General features: G+C 31.2%; 1 protein-coding gene across 1 annotated transcript in view; it reads left to right on the top strand.

Annotated features, from left to right (window-relative positions):
- The window catches only part of Smp_128750 (putative titin), a gene marked incomplete at both ends in the record, with an annotated part of 42,593 nt that overhangs the window by 10,979 nt on the left and 10,304 nt on the right, over positions 1-21,310 (top strand). Inside the window, 8 exons of the mRNA XM_018795836.1 lie at positions 2,292-2,384; positions 3,312-3,882; positions 7,810-8,109; positions 9,882-10,280; positions 13,293-13,745; positions 15,624-15,811; positions 16,873-17,027; positions 20,124-20,578. Coding sequence (XP_018650108.1) covers positions 2,292-2,384; positions 3,312-3,882; positions 7,810-8,109; positions 9,882-10,280; positions 13,293-13,745; positions 15,624-15,811; positions 16,873-17,027; positions 20,124-20,578 — 2,614 coding nt within the window. The remainder of the gene's footprint in view (positions 1-2,291; positions 2,385-3,311; positions 3,883-7,809; positions 8,110-9,881; positions 10,281-13,292; positions 13,746-15,623; positions 15,812-16,872; positions 17,028-20,123; positions 20,579-21,310) is intronic.

Genomic DNA, 21,310 nt, shown 5'->3' with positions numbered 1-21,310 from the left:
AACTAGTGTGATAGAGTGATTACTAGAGCTTATTGTTAGTAAAAAGTTAGTCAATGCACAAATTATTTGCTTTCTTAACTATTTTCATATAATAATGAACAATTCTATCATTTTAACAATCAATAATAGTAATAGGGCACAGGTTTGAGGAATATGGAACGGGTAGGAATAAAAACTGTCCATCAGTGTAGGGGCAAATATGATTGATACCTTTAGACCACAATTATTTTAATGTTACTATCAAACCTGTACATACAATCATCGGTAAGCCAACCCATCATCGTATTCATTTAGTGACATTTAAAATGTTTAGTAGAACATATTATCTAGATGAATTTTGGATTTGTATATCTGATTACATGCAATATCTGATCTTTAAATTTTATATAGATTGTCTTAGAAATGGTGTTTACTTAGTCACTGAACTAAGTGAATTCGTATTGCTTACTTAAAACTGTCTATTTCTTATTACTCCATACTGTGCACAGTTATTCTCATTGAATACGTTCACAAAGTACCCATATGTATATATATAAATGATCGTTTTCTTATTGAACTACACAAGACTATTATATCATGTTGCCTATAGAGTATCTTTTACTTATTAAGCTATAAATTCTTAAATGTAATTGAGAATAAGTTTTATATTAGTCAAAAGTAATTACTAGTGTTAATCTTTTTAAACTACTCAACTTAAGATAAATATTAAACAATAAGTAATATACACTCCATACATCTAAATTTTGTTGAGTTGAGAATTTCTAAGAGAACTAATAAAGAAAACGGTCATTAACATTCTTTTCCCCTTGAGTTTCAATTATTTACTTTCATATATACGTAATATAACTATGGATTTGTTTATTTAGTAGCATTTCTCAAAATTAGATCATTATTAATAACCCTAATAATTTTCTGTGTAAATTCTTGACTATTTATTTATATTTTGTCAATTATTTATCATGTTCAGTTTTAGGTGTCATTAGATTGATACATTGAATTAGCGGTTATTTTACGTCTTGTACATGATGTTAAGTAACTAAGCAATATTATGTATACGTTTAAGATTATTCAACACATCAGTTTGAATCATAAACTTCTGTCATGTGAATCGGCTGTATTCAGTAGTATTGAGCAATGTTGATCACTCCAATTGTTTCTTCGAAGTGTTACATTTATATATATTCCGAGGGATAACGTTTTCATCGTCTGAGATCCTATCCTAGAAAAACTATCTAGATGATATTATTCAATGATGTAAATGACGAGGACAAAATATACAACACAAGAATGAGTGGATTGAATTTTTCTCTGTTTAAATGTAAAGCGTTCCTGGTCTGCTTCAATATGTGACACGACCGTAGGAAATGTATTAAGTAGGTGTCATCATCTAACTGATCAACGATTAGAGCGATCTCAAAGTGAATATCAAAACCTTGTTTAATTTTTACCAGACTCAACCATATATAATACAATTAATTCTTGGGTCAGAGGAGAATTATAATGCCAGCCAGCTCGCTACTTATTTATGATCATGAAACTTGACTTTTGAAGGTATGCAACAATGATGCTTACTATTATGTTTTCGAAGCATAGTCATCGTATCTCTAAACCACTGAGTAAGTCCAATGTTGTAGTAATATGGGCTGATCTTTACATGTGGCAGACTTATGAACTAGGTTTTAAAGATATTTTGTAATCTGCCAATTCCATTTGGAAATCTGCATAGTGTATTGATCTTAGATTGTCAACAAAAGAAGGAAGATGTAATTTCATCAAATTCAATATTATGCTTTGTCTGATGAAAAGTATCAATAGAAATTTTTTCGTGAATTTTCCTAGAAAATGTATTTATTGGTAAGCAGAGATGGATAGTGGTTAGCAGTGGAATCCAGGACGTGCGTTTCGTCCCATTTGGGACTCGTCAACTGGATGTACCTGCATCTCAGAGTTGATATTCACTCTGGGACTCGAACCCAGTACCCTCGCTTCAAACGCCAACGCGTTATCCAATCAGCCACTGAGTCCTGATAGCCAATTGCTTGTGCGATGGGGTGAAGTTTAAATTCATTTATTATTGGATTCCACTGCTAGCCACTATCCATCTCTGCTTACCATGCTTGTGAATTAAGGCTATATCGAGGCAATGCTCACAGTATGCACATATTCCAATTAGAGACTGACCAGTTGCAGTCCTAACAAATCGATGGGAAGATTCAAACAAACAATAATGAATGAATGTATTTATTCTTTACATTCTATCATCATTTACTTAACCTTAATACATTTTTTAGGCTTATAACATTATTCCCGAGTTGAATAGCTACAAATCTAATTATTTGTATCGTATATCTGATCCCAGTAAACAAGTGTCTTCATCGAATCAGGTAAATCGTTATTTTTCAGAGATGATTATGATTTTTTTATTTCATCGGTTTGGGTTAGAAAGTTTTGATTGCGTATTACTGTGGCATTACAATGTTTGTTTGACAGTTTTATGATGTGGTTTTTTACATGGATTAAGCAATCGAATGGGATGTAAGACACAAATTTACATCAAATTAAGTTGCCCTACTTCACATCAACATATTAAGAAAGAAAACTCATGAGATGAATTGGTCGGAATAGGGAACTTATTAATTAATTATTATTACTGTTGTACGTATATTAAATTTATGATACTTTCGATTTTAAGATATTCTAGGTTGAGAGGAACTGATAAGAATCTAACGAAATAAAGTGAATTGATTTAACTGTGCTCACTTCTTTACCTTTGTTCTTTTGTAAATTGACATCATTAGATTGGATATTGATTGAATACGATGGACGTAATTATGCTAGATGTCACACTAAGAAAAATATTTCCCAAAGTGGACATCAACTCTGAGATGCAAGTACATCCAGTTGACGAGTCCCAAATGGGATGAGACGCGCGTCCTGGATTCCACTGCTAACCACTATCCATCTTTGCTTACAATGCTTGTGAATTAAAGCTATATCGAGGCAATACGCACAGCATGCACCTATTCCAATTAGAGACTGACCAGTTGCAGTCCTAAACACCAATGGGAAGATTCAAACAATTAATACTAAGTGAATTTAGACAGTTGTTTATGTTATTCTGTCTCAAAACGTATCCCACTTCTTATAATGAAACACTTTAAACGAATGAGCTATATAATGAGTTCATAAGTTTAGTTTCTTTCAATATGAATACCTAGTTAATGCATTATAAATGTCCTACTAGTTTTCTCTTTGCCACTTGTAATCATTAAATGTAAGAAAATTTTTTTTTCATATTTTTCACTTTTCAGATGGATGGTCATAAATTAGAACAAGCTATTTTTGATATAATAAAACCTGATTGTTTATCTCCTAATGCTGAAAATTTAAACAAAATCTCTTCAACATATCCACAAGTTTTATGGTTAATACAATATTTAAATTCTCAATTAAATTTAATTAAAGAATCACAAGAAGAATTAGATATGTTAATGTTAAATATGCGAGTAGCGAGTACATCACCTGTTGATCTATCTGAATTAGTAACAAAATCCCGTAACAATATTAATGATCAAAGATATAATGATAAAAAGTCACGTATACAACATTCATCATCACCTTTATATTCCGATGGGAATTCATCGGTTGGTTTTAATAATGATATCAATGGAACATTCAAATCAATACCATTAACCCATCATTCATATCCAAATAATATAAATTCAGATAAATCTATAACACAAATGAATAATAATAATAATAATTTTAATGAAATTAATTCGGCACCAACTATTTTATGTTCAACATGGAGAATTATTAAACCATTAAGTAATATACAATGTAAACTAGGTGATATGATCAAATTACAATGTTCTTTTAATGGTCCATCATCTAAAGATGCTTTTACTGTATCATGGTTTTATAGACCATTTAAATTGATTAAGAAGCAATTAAGTTATGGTCTAAAAGAAAGAATTAATTTCACATGTTCTAATGATATAGTTGAAACTATTAAAATAGATTATGCTGAATTAATGATTAAAAATGTTACAGCTTATAGAGCTGGATTATATACTATACGTATAAGAAATGAAGAAACTGGGAAAGCAATGAAAAGCAATGGTAAGTTGGTGATATAATTATTATTTTCATAGTTGAAATCATGAGTCAATTGAAGCTAGACCACTATGGAAAACCTGGAAGCATTGGACGGCCGTTTCGTCCTATTATAAGATTCCTTAGCAGCGCGCATCCACGATTCCGCCTCGCGAGATTCCAACCCAGGACCTACCAGTCTCACGCCAGAGCACATAACCGATAGACCACTGAGCAGTTGTCCCACGGTGTTAATGTCTAACTTCAACCAATCCACGAAATCTGAGCAACCATTCACCAATTGTCTTCAGTGAGTTGATATCTCTACAATAGACGTGGTTTGACTCCACTGGTCATTGCTTCCCACTAGAACTACAGGAAATATTTCTTGAAGACAGTCACTAGTGAGCATATGGTTATAGATCAGAAGGGGTTATGTGGAGATTTCAGTATCTTCATGGTTGAAATCATGAGTCAATTGAAGCTAGACCACCATTGAAAACCTGGAAGCATTGGACGGCCGTTTCGTCCTATTATAGGACTCCTCAGCACCATTATTATTTTGTTTTTTTAAACTTTAAGCAATTGTAACTAGTAATGGAAACTGAAGATTATTATGTGGTCGAGAGTTGGATGAGACTAATAATAAGGTGGTGATTATAATACAATAACCTAATCACTAACTTAGTATATAAGTTAACTGAAATTTTTTCCAAAAATGGAAATGATTGATTCATCAAGATGGCAAAATCTAGAAGCACTAATTAAATTTTAGTGGCCCTTTATCTGACATGTCGCCAATCCTCACATGTAATTATCGACTTAACTCGCGTTATTGAATAACGGAAGTAAATTAGTCGAATACGAGAATGAAGTTTTGAATACGTATATTTTGTACAATCGTTGATTACAACGGACAGTCAAAGAGACGGAGTGAAGAAAGCGAAACGTATTGAAGGCATGTAAGCCAACTGGATTTACCTAAGTATGAAACAATATTTATAGTCCGGACAAAAATAAGTTACAGGCACATATTGAGTGGTGTAAGTAATTAGAACTCATACGATTATATAAAAAGCACCAAACCCTACAAAATCAAAGCATTTATTTATAAGGTTAGACAGTTGAAATGCCTAAATTATGTTACTGATTACTGTACTCATATGAACTGTTACTGTTTGCTTTTAGAAAAAAATGATCATGCCACTGGGTTCTTAGAGAATTAGAATATTTGGACAGCTCTTTAACATCTCTAAACCTAGTTAATTACTACTGAAACTGAAAAGATTGTCTGTGAAAACTTTGTTGCTTTTATTCTTGCTTATTGTTTGCCTAATATACTTTGAAATGGTGAATTTTTAAGCTTATAGTTATATTACGAATTAGTAGAATTGAGGATGGTCACTCTTCTTCATTCTTCAGATAATTCAAAATATCACCGTTATTAAGTTGAATTTTCTTAGAATTTACTATACAGAAATTGTATTTCAAAAGTTTTACTACAACTTGGACCGATGCATATGTGCGCCTGGTCATACGTTGTAGCTGATTGACTTAGATTTCTTAAGTCACAAGTTCCAAATTTTTTTATCATAATAGTGATTTACTCATCCAAACCTCAAACAAATGTGATCAATAATACATAAGTCTATTGAGTTATGATTATTGTTGAAATACTTAATCTTATGATAATCAGTTAAACAATCATCTGATCTTTGGTTTGTGTTATTGAAATCAATGTAGATTTTAAACAAAAAAGAAATTTAACTTTAAGAAAAGGAGTATGTGAGACGTCATATGTGACTTTTATTGACTAATATGTTTGTTGACCTTAATTTCAGATGCAAATCACTACATTTGTTATAATAATTAAAGCATTCTCTTGTTAATAGTATACATGTTATTTACCTAATAAGTATTATTTTATATTGATAACATTGACTACAGAGAAATGTGTTGTTCTCTTCATTTTACTGGGCTAACACTTCCGAATATACTGAGAGGTTGAAGAGGATCATCTCTTGGATTAAATACCGACGATAAATCGTGCTTTCTTTCCGGGCTTCCATCTTCATTTTACACTGACTTAGTTGAGATAGGGCTTTTCAAACATTTCATGCAGTTAGTTCCCTTTCTGAATTTAAATAAACACAGAACAAATATTGATGCATCAATATTTGTTCTGTCTTTATTTGGTTGGGATATATAATCAATTTTAATCCCATATAGTCAATAATGGTTTATGTAGGACTGGCACAAGAAGTATCCGGTATGTATAAATTTAGCTATTGAGACAAGTTCAAAACCTTCATAGAAAAAGATTAACTTGCGTCTATGTTGAGAAATTAATAGTCGCCAACCTTTTCAGATCATTAAATCACTATACATGTAAAACTATTTCGTTTAATGTCAATCCTTGTTGCATAGAGAATAAAGTTTGCATAATAATAAATCTCGATTAGGTAACATCTTGTAAACTTGTCAGGACTTATATAAAATTTTATACACTTTTTTATACCTTAACGTTAGATTTACTTTATTTACTTCGTTCTCAATTAAGGCTAATAGAAATGTATTGATATTCAGAACGGAAGTTATTGCATTTTATATGTATACAAGAAAAAAAAGTCAATAATAACTGTCGTAAAAGTACAGAAGATGAAACTAAAATGGTATTTAATGATGAAAGAAGATGAATAGAGTTATTTTGACGAACTATTTTGGTTTAGTCATTCGGTTTTGAAGTCATACTTTAGTCAGTTTTAATTGTGATTGATCAACAATACGATTATCAACAAGTCAAATACAAAATGTTAAAATAAATAATTAACATTAGTTATTCGAGAACACTGATACCTGGATGTATTATTGTTGATTTCTTAGTGAGAATTCTCTGTATACCAGTAAAGTATATCTGACACCATATCCGTAGAAAATATTAACTACGAAGATTAATTGACTAAGTTCTAGTCGTCAACTGGAGTACATTGAACCATTCGTACCAATTGTCGTTAACGTAATTATTATATTGGAATACTCAATAAATATCATACAATCAGCAATGTATGCCGAAATTTATGCATTCTGAAGATCTACATTGGTTGTTAGGCTTGCTCGAGGAAAACTTTCTCGTTAACGTTTTCATAAAGACGTATTGGTAAGGACTGTTTTTGATAAATATTATTAATACTTAGCCATTGTTGAAATGAAGATAGGGTGTTTCTCTTGAGTTGGGTATATACTCAAAATCATCTACAACTTTAAGAATGATCACTCTAACGTGCTATATTGGGTCATATGAAATGTAAGCTTATTATACATTTTTATGATAAAGGCTGTTAAAATTCTCTAGTTACACGGTTCGAAACCAGTCAGGATAAGAAATCTTCGTTATTCCCTGAATTGGAAACATCATTCTCTATATTTTTGTATCTCTGCCTATAATTATTTTACGTTTTTGAGTTTTCTGGTTATATTTTTCCGTTGTGATTCATTGTATCTGTTCGACAATGATGTTCTGTTTATAGTTTCATCATAAGATGATGAAGTAATGTACAAGGCTATAGATAGAAATTTAAAAATTTCTAGTAAAGACACTGAATACTTGTATCTGTTAAAATAGTAACTTTTTACCTACTGACTTGTATTACTATTAGTATTAATAATATCATACCAATTTGAAAATCAGCTGTTTCATTTTCATTTTATTCCAAGCTTCTTTAACTATAATCCCGAATATTCTGGAGGGTAAACCTGATTTAGAAATTGAAACTCTAGATTCATCTACAGGACTCCTTAAACCAGTCACGATTACAGTCAGTTATGAAGGATTATGTGTCATTCCTGATGTAAAATGGACGTATAATGGTTCACCAATAAATCACACGACCTGGCGAATTGACACAGATATGAATAGAAATATACTGTTTTCAGCCAATGCACATATTTCTGATCAGGGAGTTTATGAATGTGAAATAAGGGATTATGTGACGAATACAATACTTAAAACGAAAAGTATGTTTTACCCTGTATCAGTAACAATTTAATTTATTGTTTTTGACAAAAGGCCTTCTGTAACACCTTGACAGGAATTGAAGGACAGTATTATAACTAAAATTAACAACAGTTGTGATATCTGTCGTAATGAAGTAAAATCTGAAACAATAATGTTATAAATTAGGTAAGACCTGGGTTACAATAAACTGATTTAAATGAGGTTGAGATCCAAATCCATCCCTTGGGAAATATAAACGTTGCAGTAATTTCAGAGATACATATGTTTATATATATTGCTCTAATCATATTAGTTACTTATTTTGAAACCAAGAATTGTTTTAAGAAATAATGGTAGATACTTTACAACGTCACAACTAATTTAATAAGACCATTAAATTGATCGAGATGATTTGTTTGGTATAATGATCCAAACCTCATCTAATAAAAGGTTCTCATAAGAAAAAGTCGCTAACTGATGGATTAAATACCTAGTGAAATCTAATTTATTTAAGTTCAAAAGATGAATCATATCAGTGATGAAAATGATTCTCACAAAGTAAGAGATGGTCCTGTAATTCTGTTAGTTAATTTAAACAATGATTTTGTGTCAGATTGACTATTTCAACTGGTTTGTATACAGTGTTCTAAAGTTTACAAACAGCTCTTGTTATTGAAAGTTGAGAACTGGATTTGTCATTTTAATATAAGTGTATGGTTTTGTTATATGAAACACTCAATACTTTGCTGACTAGTGTTTATGTTTTTTGATGTCAGTTTACTGGAACATTACATTTATACGTTGGATCTTGTGAGAAATCATCTCTTGGACACATTTAAGTTAGGAAAATGATCACATATATATCGGAATCCATACAAAGTTTCCCTCAATATAACGGGAGTCAAAGCAAAATGAATTTAAGACCACTGATCTTTATTGTTGACGATCTCGTGTTTTGTAAATTAAATTCCTTTAAGAACTTTAGGTTGTGAGGCTCCAGAGGTTAAAACCCTCTCCTTATATAGCCTTTCTTTGAAGAAATATTGATTTTTGTACACTCACATAATTACCTAAATAATCATTTTCCCTCCATCATGAACATATTCTACATTCTTGATTTATTTGACATACGTGAAATTCATAAGAAAGGAAGGAACTATAAATCATATTGTCTGTTTCCTTGAGAATTGATCAACAGGTAAGTGATGTTACTTGTTATTTAGTCGATTCTTGTGATTTCAAACTACAACTACATAAAATAAATGAAGTACGTGTGATGAAGAAAACACAGCTGCTTTTAGGAATGTTAATGTGGGAATAAATATTTATCCATCGATCGAGTCGTGATATTCGTCTTTAATATGATTCCTTTATTAGTTATGTAATAAGAAACTGATGTCCATCTTGAATGGATATTCTGTTTACAAACTACAATTTCGATCACCTAATATTATTTATAATTCGATCAATAACCTAGTCTTCTAATAACTGCTGTTCCATAAGTAAATTTTTAGTTTCTTTGTGAAACTTTGCATTGTAACAGAAAAAAAATCAAATACATTTCGAAGGATGACAACCTCTCATAATATCTAAGTCATGTGGATTAAAACATTAGGCAGAAAGTCTTTTCAATAGTTGTCTAAACCACTACTGAGATCGTTTTTTGTCGTTCAAGTACCTTAAGCTCAATTAAGAGTGAATTAACATCAGATTAATTACACTAATTACCTAAAAGTTATCACTCTCCAATAATCGCATGAAAATGTTATTTTGAACGTTTTTCGTATTGAAGGAACATTGCAGACTCAGTCTTCTGTGCCAATAACTGAACAGCCGCTTGTATTTGGCAATAATCAAACAATTGGCATGGTATTCGTTGGCGATCCAATTGTAATACGTTGCCCATTACCATCTGTAATAAAAACGGGATCAAGAATATCCGTTGATTGGCTACATGATAAACAAAAAATTTACTCAATGAAAACAACAGTTGCGAAACAATGTGTCAATAAAGTTATCTCAAGCAGACTAGCTAGTTTCGAAGGAAATCAGTTTCAACGTGGTGAAACAATATGGCGGACATATCTAATGGATAATCATTGTGTTCTTACGACAGATCATGTTCAAAATACAGATGAGGGTATATACAAGTGTCGTATAAAATCTGACACTGGTATCTATGAGTCTTCAGGTAGTTTGATTTAATTCACAACTGCTTAGTAAATATATTGTTAGACTTTATTCAATATGTCAGATGTTATTATATTACTCGTCTATGTACATAGTGATAAGTTTAATCGATAAGTGAAAACTTAATACCAGTTAGAGTTAGTATCACTATACCTAGTTAAGTTGATGATAAAGGAATCCCTATCATTTATTATTGATGTTGAATGTACAAAAAATATCAATGTATTATTCATTTTTGCAGTTTTAATTTTGACTATTCAATGTGAAACTGGATCATATTAGTCATAAATATTATTATCTTAGAGGTGTTCTCATGAATGTTCGACATAAAGTCCTTGGTTTGAGTTCCTTGTGGGTCGTTTATGAGTAGTTTCAAAGCAGAATGATACGCGGTTTTAGTGACTTATTATCTATAATGGTGGTTCATTTGCCAAAACATGTGACTTTTAAATAAGTTGTTGGTTCGAATTAAGTTACAGTCGATCTAGTCGACGCAGTCAGTTAATACCATATACTAAACAAGACAAGAAGCACAATGATAAATAGAATAGTTATTTCAATGAAAAAAATTTTATTGTAGCAAAGTTTCAAGTTATGCCTTAGCTAAGCAAATGTATTCATCCACTCAAATATTGACAATAGATGTAAACTTATGGAAAATGTAGACAGTACAATGAATTTTGTCACTTAGTGATAGCTCAAAATTACATGGACGACCTTGATGATGTATCAGCTAATCAGTAGACTGTTCTCAGTAATAAATGTACAGTTATTAAATAATTTTGATATCAGCAACGAACCGTTACATGTGAATAAGAAACGGTTGGTTGTCAATACTAGCTTGGTAAGGGTTAAGAGTGTATATAATACTTTTCACCAACAGAAACATCAATAACCCCATGTATGATACTCATCACTAGTAACTGTTTCGGTGCGAATGAATATATATAAGTTAATTTATAAGGTTAAAGATAGGGCCTCTTAGACTTTTGTTCAGAATTCTTTCACCTGTATAACGATTTGAGCATTGTTGAATTACAGCTGATTTTAATTTGTACTGTAATGCATAAACCTAAACCAGACTTCTAACCTTCACTCTTAATCTTAATTCCTAACATTATATCCTAACCTTATTTTGAACTACACAATTGTTTTGAACTTTACAAGGTTACTTTGAAAGTAGCTAAAGGTTTTTAATATACCCTATCATTATAGGTATTTCGTGTAATTTATGTTACACGCTATGATCCATTCACCATATAGTTGCTTAAGATAAATGCTATCATTCATTGCATTTTGAATGCCACCGACATTGTATAATAAAATAACACTTCGTGGATTGGTTGGAGTTAGACATAAACGCCGTCGGATGCCAACTCAGTGTTTTGTCGGTTAAGTGCTCTGCCACGAGACTGGTAGGTCCCGGGTTCGAATCTCGCGAGGCGAGGTCGTGGATGCGCACTGCTGAGGAGTCCTATAATAGGACGAAACGGCAGTCCAGTGTTCCCAGGCTTTCCCTGGTGGTCTAGCTTCAATTGACTCACTATTTCAACTATCAAAATACTAAATCTCCACAAAAACCCTTTCTGACATTAAACAATAACCAATACTAAAGTGTTTACGTAAAATTCTGAATGATGACAAACAATAGTTTTATTGACCTATACATTACCAGCAAAATTTATCTCCATTTGACCGTTATTTAAAAAAATTTTGTTACAATCTGAGTGTTTTGTTCTGGCAATTATCATTATTATCACTTTTTTTGTGTATACAGAATTTCTGTTTTCTAGTCAACCTTTGATTTCAGATAGATATGTTAATGAGTATGCTTTTCATATGTATTATCATGTATTTTGTTTTTTGTTAAATTAAACATTTAACATTTTATTTAGCTGCAATACAGGTTTACGTGTAATCTAGAAAAGCAAGGTGGTTAGTTAATAATGATTGTATTGTGTATAAGTGTTGTTGTCATTATAAATGTTGTTTAAAAAGAATGTTTTGATGTTATGTTTAATCTTTTTGTTCAATTATCAATTCTGATATACTTCACTTCATACTACTTATTTCATTTCCAAGGATTATAAATTTGAGATACTATCTAAGTATATTTTTATCACGAAAACGTTGCTGATCTAAAAAGAATGTATTGCATTTGAATACAGTTATTTCTTTGAGTACTTCTACTGAATTGACCGAATAGTTCTATTGTATAAGCTAAACTCTGAACTGTATAACAGATATACATCTTCATTTGTTAAACTTTTACAAAATGACATTACTATCTAACAACCAAAAAAAATGAATCATGTTTCGTTTATGTTGAGCAACTGTATAACAATGACTAAAACAGTATTTAAAATCATTGAATTCAAATTACAGTACTATGCTGGAAATTATTTTACAATGGGGATTTGTGGAGATTGCAGTAATATTTTGTATTAATTGAATTCATGAGTCCATTTAAACTAGACCGCCATTTAAAACCTGGAAGCACTGGATGGCCGTTACGCATTGCTCAGGAGCCCCATACTAGGACGAAGCAGTTGTCCAGTTCTTTCAGGTTTTCACTGGTGGTCTGGCGTAAATCAGAAATCATTTTGCGACAAACTTTTCAGTCGTTAATAGTTATAACTTATTAACTTACATCTTAGTAAAAAGAAACTTCATATTCTCCCCAAACTAGTAAAATTATCTGATTGTTCTGTTGTTTTTTTTATTCGGGATTGTTTATTTTTACATTGGTGTCTGGTTATGTGTTCAATACAAATCAAACTTATTTTTTGATTTGGTTATTTTAATGTTTTAATTTATTTTACGTATCTTTTTTAATCTGATTCTATGCAATAATTGGTTTGCCGTAAATATATGTTTGTTGTCATCTGAACAGTATTGTAAATAGAGCAATCGATTTGTGTTTATTGTGTTTTTTTGTGCTATTGGATTTGTAACAAATGATTGTTTTAATGGTGTAGTTTCAAAGTGATTCATTAAATCTTTTTCTTTAAAGGATCCTTATCTTTAGTTAAAGCTGTACATTTCTCAAAGGAGTTGCCTACTTTATTAGAAGTCTCAAAGGGTGATCCAACTAAAATGACATGTTGCTTAGAAATTATATCTTTACAAGACAATAAAATTATCGACTCTGTCAACATCAATAAGACTTCTAATGATCGAAATATTTCACCACCATCATCATCATCATCAGTACCACCTTTATCTCAGTTGCCAATACCTACAACAAATCATTGGGATCAATTATCTTTACAAATTAGTTGGTATTTAAACAATGATTTACTAGATATTGAAAAAGCTAAAAAGCTGAACATAAGTACTAATTTTGTTAATGGATTAGCTACTTTATCAATTGATAATGTATCTCTTGAACATGAAGGGGATTATTGCTGTAAAGTGGAAAGCTCAAAGGGTATCATTCAAACATTTGGAAAGATTATACTTAAAAGTGAGTAGAATTCGGCTTTTTTTCCTTGGTATTCTATTAAACAGATATCATCAGTTTAGTAATGAACAGATTATTATTTGGAGTATATATTATTATGAGTTAGTATTTTCTCACTATTCTAAAATCTGATCAGCAGGGTTTATCTAAGAACCCTAATGGTCTTAAATTTACTTTTTATTCTTATTATGCATATCGTTTACTGGTCTATTTTATGGATAGATGTAATTTTTTTCACAAATTAATTTAAATATCAACTATGATAGTGAAAAATTAAAAAGCTTATCGTTAAGTTACATAACCCTAGTAATAACTGTTCCACTTGAAACCAAATATTACATCACAGTTGTATGATTACGTCTCATTACCTCAAAGGATAGACAAGAAAGATAATAAACAGAATAATATAAGATAAGCGATTGAATTTCATAATGTTTAACATTGCGATTAGTTGATAACTTTTTATAGGAGAACTTGAGTAATACTGTAGTTAACAGATGGAATTAATTAGTTTTAACAAACTTGAATTGGTGGAATTAATTTATCTAATTATGCAGATGGCTAATCGGCAGTTGAAGGATTTAATAAGCTTTTCCAGAATGTGTAATTTAAACTAATCAAATTGTCTGTGTGTAAGAGGATTTACTGAACATTTTAAAAACCTGAAATTATTATTAACAATGAATGTAAGATTGTGGTGTGGGTTATTTATATCCACATAGATGGTATATAGCGATGGTCGGGCACAGAATGTATTTCAGTTGAAGATCGATATAGAAAGAATGGGAACGGAACACAAGTGTTTAAAAATTCAACCTCATTGTTGGATCTTGTTCCTGTGATATATTACTAAGCTAAAAATATCAAGTTGATTACGCCTATCCATGGTGCAACTTCATCTCAATGGTCTTAATTAAGGTTGTCAGATATTTGCATTATTTTAACCTTTTGATGTCTATTCATGGAGAATATTGTTGATTTATTATTTTGTTATTCTGTATTCTGTTTAGAAATTCTCCTGATTGATTATACCTTTGTAAATGAACCATGTCCCCTAAGTAACAATTAGTGATGCATTAAATCAAGTATCTTTATTGTTATGAAAGCCAAAATAAAAAAAGGTTCATTTTAGACCTTCGGGATATTTCCAATTTCATCATAACTATTTGATCTCGATGTGATCTTTAAAAGTCGATAGTAAAATAATTATGTATGACGACACAGAATAAAGTACCTTTAAACCATACTGATTGTTATGACCTTTTTGATCGTTGACAATAACTACATGACTTCGTGATCGTTTCATCATTTTGAAAGTAAATACTGAAGTGGTAGATTTGAAAATTTGCTTATTATAACCTATCCTAATATCCTAGGCAAACCTATATGAAACACATGGATTTAAGGAATAATAATAATATATAGCGTAAAATCCAAATATTTTTTTTAATTTTAAAAATCTATCGAACGGTTATTGTTTGACCTATAGTTAGTTATATGTCACTTAACAAATGAACATTTAAGTATGAATCTAAAGGTCATCAAATAATTCATAGTGATTCATTTCTATCTGTCATTACAAATGGCATATAACTTCAGGACATTAAGCCAGATATTTGCATATTGTACATTCACTGAATTGGCATTTCAATCTGGAATTTCGATCAAGTTAATTGTATCGTCATAACACGTGGACATGTACTTAGCTAATAGGTTGATATCAAATTCAACTTAAATCAAGCATCAAAAGAAACATTTGTAATAAACTGATTAGACGTTAGTATATAATTTCAAGTCAAACTAATTTAATTTCATTTATTTTATTTATTGACTGTGTTACTCTATAAAAAATCTATGATACTTCACACTTTAATTGCATAGGAGAACCTACATCTTTCAAATTTACAAATGATGGACCTAAAATCATTGGAGAAATTCTGAAATCACCAAATCCGATTACAATTAATCAATGTCTAACACTTACAGTAAATTATACGTCAAATTCAATCCCTGAAATTATATGGTTGAAGAATGAACAAAAACTCGATATTAATAGTTCTCGTATTAGGGTAAGTTTAGTGTTCTGTTAAGTTTGATAACCTCTCCTGTTAGTTTCTTTGTTTCCCGAAGTTTTGGTTTGTTAGTTAATTTAAATTCAGCTATTACGTAACGGATATCTGTTTATTATTTTACAGAAAATACAGTAATATTCACTTAGTATTGTTTGTTTGAATCTTTCCGTTTACGTTTAGGACTGCAACTGGTCACTCTCTTATTGGCCATATGTGCATGCTGTACGTATTGCCTCGATATTGCCTTAATTCGAGTCCCAGAGTGAACACCGACTTTGAGATGCAGGTACATCCAGCTGACGAGTCCCAAATAGGACGAAGATCGCGTCCTGGATTCCACTGCTGGTCACTATCCATCTTTGCTTATAAATACAGTTATAGTTTGCATCTTATACTTATTGACACTCGAAAAACAGACATTTACCCGTTTCTCATGTTTCATGCATAAAGTGCTTCAACATAATAATATTGTAGAGAATCAACAGGTTTCAAATTTTTTTGGAAACTTGTGTAATTTATTAGTCAAACTAATATTGAATTCGTTACATTTAGTTTTTGGATATTTGTAAGCTATTCTGTTGTAAATGAATCCAATTTAACTCACATTGGTTGATGATTTCCCCTCGTGCCTCTAGTTAGACTTTCAAATCAATACATAAGTTCTATGTAAATCAATTGAGTAATCTTGTAATCTACCAGTCTCATTCTATTTAGTTTTATTTTATCTATCCATCTTATATTCATTTAATCTGTAGTTGTGTCAAATAGATACGGTTTACTAACTGCACTTCATGTTACTGGTTCATCAAATCTCTGTAATTCTTTCAATTATGTCAGATTTATATGTGTTCTATACAGCTAAAAAAGATTGTGGATACATTTCTTTGATACCATACTTCAAGATCTTACGATAATGTACACATACAGTTATCTTTCATGTTACTGTACATTTTATTTTTAATCTTCTCGTTTGGTTTATCATAATTTTATTGTCATCAATATTAATGGATTCTTCATTCATAGTTGATTGTTTTCTTGTTTGTTTTGTTTGTTTTTAGATGGATACAAAAAACAATCAATGTACTTTAACTATTTTTGACACAAAACCAGAGGACACCGGTTATTATACTGTAAAATTGAATGATTCTTATGGTATTGTCCAAGAAACAATCTTTATTGAAGTGAAACAGAAAAGTGTAAATGAAATCACTAGGTGAATTAATTATTCCTTTTTTAATTTTTATGACGACCAAAAGTTTAGCATAAACATTTGTTTAAACATATTGATGATTTGTATAGAGAAACACCTTATATCAATATGTCAATGATATACACTAAATGATCATTTGTCGATAAGCAATATTATTTTGTCTTGTCTTTGGTGTTAATTAGGTTTTAATCGATCAAGTTGGTATATTCAAGTGACACAACATGATTGATATTAAATGGTCAAAGATAACCGACCAGAAAATCGTCTTCCGTTTACAACAGTAAGTAATAGGGGTTGGAATTTTTAGTTAAAATTCTAGGACCAGAGTTATAAGTTCATCGATGAGCGTTGCTTACAACCATTGTTGATTACTTTAAAATTTACAATATAGTCAGGAAATCAGATCCGGAAGATTTCTAATGATTTTTGTTTAACTTCTATATTGTCAATGTACACAACATGATGTTTGTGAAATTTCTTTCAAAATTCTATCTTAACTACTATATTGTAAAGCAGCAACCTTCTGAAATTGTTTGTATATACTACGCAGAGAAATAATCGTACGAAATTTAAAGCATTTTGATTTCGTTTCTAGATTTTCATTTGTTTTGTCTCATCTAATAAATGCATGTATCGTAAGGAAAGTTTCCTAGAATGGAATGACTCCGTAGTTCAGTTACCAATGTTTTGCGTTATACTAATTACTATTCCAATTTAACTGATAATCAACTAAAAATAATGTATCCGAGATCAATGTGTTGTTAAGATTTGCTAAACTATTCTCATAAATCCATGAAACTTGACGAAACGTACAAGTAACAACGCTACTGAATAGTTTGACGTAATCGAACTTGTGACTCTAGTATTGTGGTGTGTGCTACTGATGTCGGAACATATATATAGCATGTGTCACCAATCGAAAGTGGAACGTCTGGCGGCAGTAGGTTAAGAAGACCAAAGAAAAGAGAACGAGAAAAGAGAGTGATTGGTGCGGAAACGACGTAACAGTGAAGTGTTATAAATTCCCTCATTACGACCCAGCTATTCCTATTGCTTAGTATTCTTGAACACCAATTCACTCGACAAGTCCAAAAATCAGAACGTGGTTGAAAAGGAAGAGATTATATTCCAAATAGCAAGGGTAGATGGAAGTAAGAAGTGCAATAAGAAATACGTTGGTATATTTATAGTTTTTATATGAGAAGATTCTAGTGTTCTCCAAGTATCGACTAGCGCTAATTGGATAAGAATCAGCTAATCAGCGTGCCCCAACGCGATCGTGCATGGAACATGCTTTAATCCAATCTATGTCCCGCTAACATGAAGTCTGAGACAATGGATTGACATTTTAAAAATGAAGTATTTACTGTATGGTTCTCAGATTTTAATAAGACGTTCTCTAATTTTGTATCCAACTACATTCGATCGTCCCCACTTGTGTTCTCGTTCACTACAGTACTACCGAACTACAGGACTAATAAAATTTATGAAACTGTTGGGTTAGTTCTTTCTAAACTAAAGTTCCACTCGTCGATAATTAAACCTCATCTTAACAGATTTTTGAAGACGGAATAACTTAATAAAGGTATCTTAGAAAATGAATGTTGTAATTTATATTCAAAACATTGCATAAAAAATAGTATGATATCAGATAACAATCAATTGATCAAGAGTAAATCTATAGGTTGCGTAGCAACTGATACTTATTTGTTTATATTTACTCTGTCAATATCATTTTAAAAACCTCTTGATTTTAAGTACTGCTTTCAGGGTTTTTATATAGTTGTATAATCTGTGTTACTGTGTATATGTTTCATTTCATTACTTGTTTACCTGCTTTGAATTTACTGTTTAATTTATGGAAATTTTATTTCTAGTCAATTAATTTACTGTTTTCATTTTAATAACACACTTCCTGGTTCATAAATCATATGTGGACCTTAAGTTCTAATTATTTATATGAAATAGGTTATACTCTCAAGAACTAATTCTTTCTCCCTATATCTTATATTTATATACATTCTTTCTATTATATATTTCTACCGGCTCCCAAATGCCCTGGTACGGCAGAGAGTGGGGAGAGTCCGCTCTCCCTCTCAAAATGCTCTCACATGGCCACGCGTATATAGCCTCTGCCACAGAAGTCCTACTCACTGCCTTCTCGCGGGATTACTGTTGTTTACGAAATTGAGAGGACGAAAAGCGAATGTCCGGCGCTTTAACCGGGTTGGTGGACAAGGCGAGTCCACCTAGAGGAGATGAAAAACCCTGATTCCAAACCAATGGTGCACATGGGCTCCAATATCCTGAAGGAACAAATGGCGTATGAATCAATCGTTGGTTACCGGCTACCATGGAACTGCATCTCTTCACGATGCTCCACTGCCTTGTGGATCAGACGTTTAGGTCAGAGGCTCCGGGTGTGGCTCCTTAAGAAAACCACCTGCTTCAGTTTGGGCACGTGGGCAGTATCACAGCTCTCACACAAATCGAATGAGATTTGTGTGGCGCATATGTATCTGGTTCCACTTTGTACCAATATTTGTGTTTAAATAAATATTACTACCATTGAATTAACTACTTTTGTCAATTTGGTGTTCATCTTGTTGTGATAATGGTGCTTGGCAACTTGGAACGATGCGTATATGTGCCTGGTCCTACGTTGTAGCTTACTGACTCTCACGAAATTAGCTTAGTACTCAGTTTCCTAGTTACTCTGAAAGCCGACGTATAATCCTAATGTAATTATATATTTACAGTAATACAAGAATGATATTATCTTGAACCTGAAATGTGTGGAGCTTGTGAAATGATCATAAATTCCAAAAATTTGTAATTACTATCAAAGCTTTATTAATATTTACACTGATTGTGAACAAATGTACTGTAATCATAAATAGCCAGCACAATCAGCTGTTCGCTAGAAAGACGTATGCATTTGTACACTGATGAAGTTGATTACTGTAAAAGCTAGTACTGATGCTTTAATTTATGTCTCACAGTTCTCAGAAATCTAACCAACCTACTTTCTAGAACCATGAGTTGATAATAATAGTAATATCCAGATTATGTTTTTTTTACTTTCAACATTACCTACAGAATGAAAGAAGATTCTTTAAGCCCTAACGATCACATTCATAATAAATGTGTTCCAGAGGAGTATGTTAATAATGTAATAAAGCAAACAACTGTTATTCCGACATCTGAAAGTTATTTGAAAGCAAAGTCAATCATATACGGTCCATTGGACACAAAAGTAAATATCGGTGATACTTTGCGCCTGTTTTGTATTATACGACGAATGCAAGAACCATTTTTTGTTCACTGGACACATAATGGACAAATATTGAAAAATTCAGCACTAACTAATCAAACAACTGGTATACAAACCTGGGCAAATTATCCTAAGAATGGATTTTATATTTTAGAATTAAAATCTGTATGTGTACAAGACAAAGGATTTTATGGAGTGACTGTATCTAGAGTACTCGATATATCTGGTAAAATGGTAAACGAAACAATAGAAGAAGCTGTTTGTTGGGTTGATGTTGAAGGTGAGAGCTTTTCACTTAAGATTTATAGGATGGATTTTAATGCAACTTAATGTATTAATAAGTCATTCTCAAAGACATTGAAAGGGTTTTCAAGTTAATCACTCTCATAAACGTCTACTTGAATATTCCAACTATACAAGTTTAATAAAATATTTCTTCTTTTTTTTTCTCTTCGGGATATTTTACAAATATCTTAAAGATGAAGAAATAGTAAAACCCTAGGTTTTATAGCTCGATTTCTTTCATCAATTCAATATCAAAATTCCGTGTTAATTGAGAAGGGTTTTAGGCTGCCTGAGAAAGTTCTTATGATTTTTAGTTTATTGAGCTTGAGGTTAGTCATAGTAGAAAATGATGATGTGCCGAATTCCATTAGATAGACAAATTGAATTTTTTTAGTTCATATACTGATCAAACCTATCTTTTATACGACTGGGAGTTTGACTTTATTTGAAGAATTACCAATAACTTGAATAACAATTAAAATGATTATTCATGTTAACCTTTGGGTTATTTGAACTAGATGAGTTACAATGGAGTATTGTTTATTTACATTTCTTTACTTTATTGTCATTAATTAGTACTGGTTCCCTATTCATTTTCTGTTTATTTACGTCTGCTACATAGTCTTACATTGCACGAAAACAATGCTATTCAATAAATAATTCATAATCAAAAGGGGTTTTGTGGAGATTTTAGTAATTTTTTATAGAGTTGAGATCGTGAGTCAAT

Source organism: Schistosoma mansoni, chromosome 2 (genome assembly GCF_000237925.1).
Source record: "Schistosoma mansoni strain Puerto Rico chromosome 2, complete genome".
Classification (NCBI taxonomy): Eukaryota; Metazoa; Platyhelminthes; class Trematoda; order Strigeidida; family Schistosomatidae; genus Schistosoma; species Schistosoma mansoni.
Note: the sequence above shows the minus strand (reverse complement) of the source record. Positions and strands in the feature narration are given on the sequence as shown.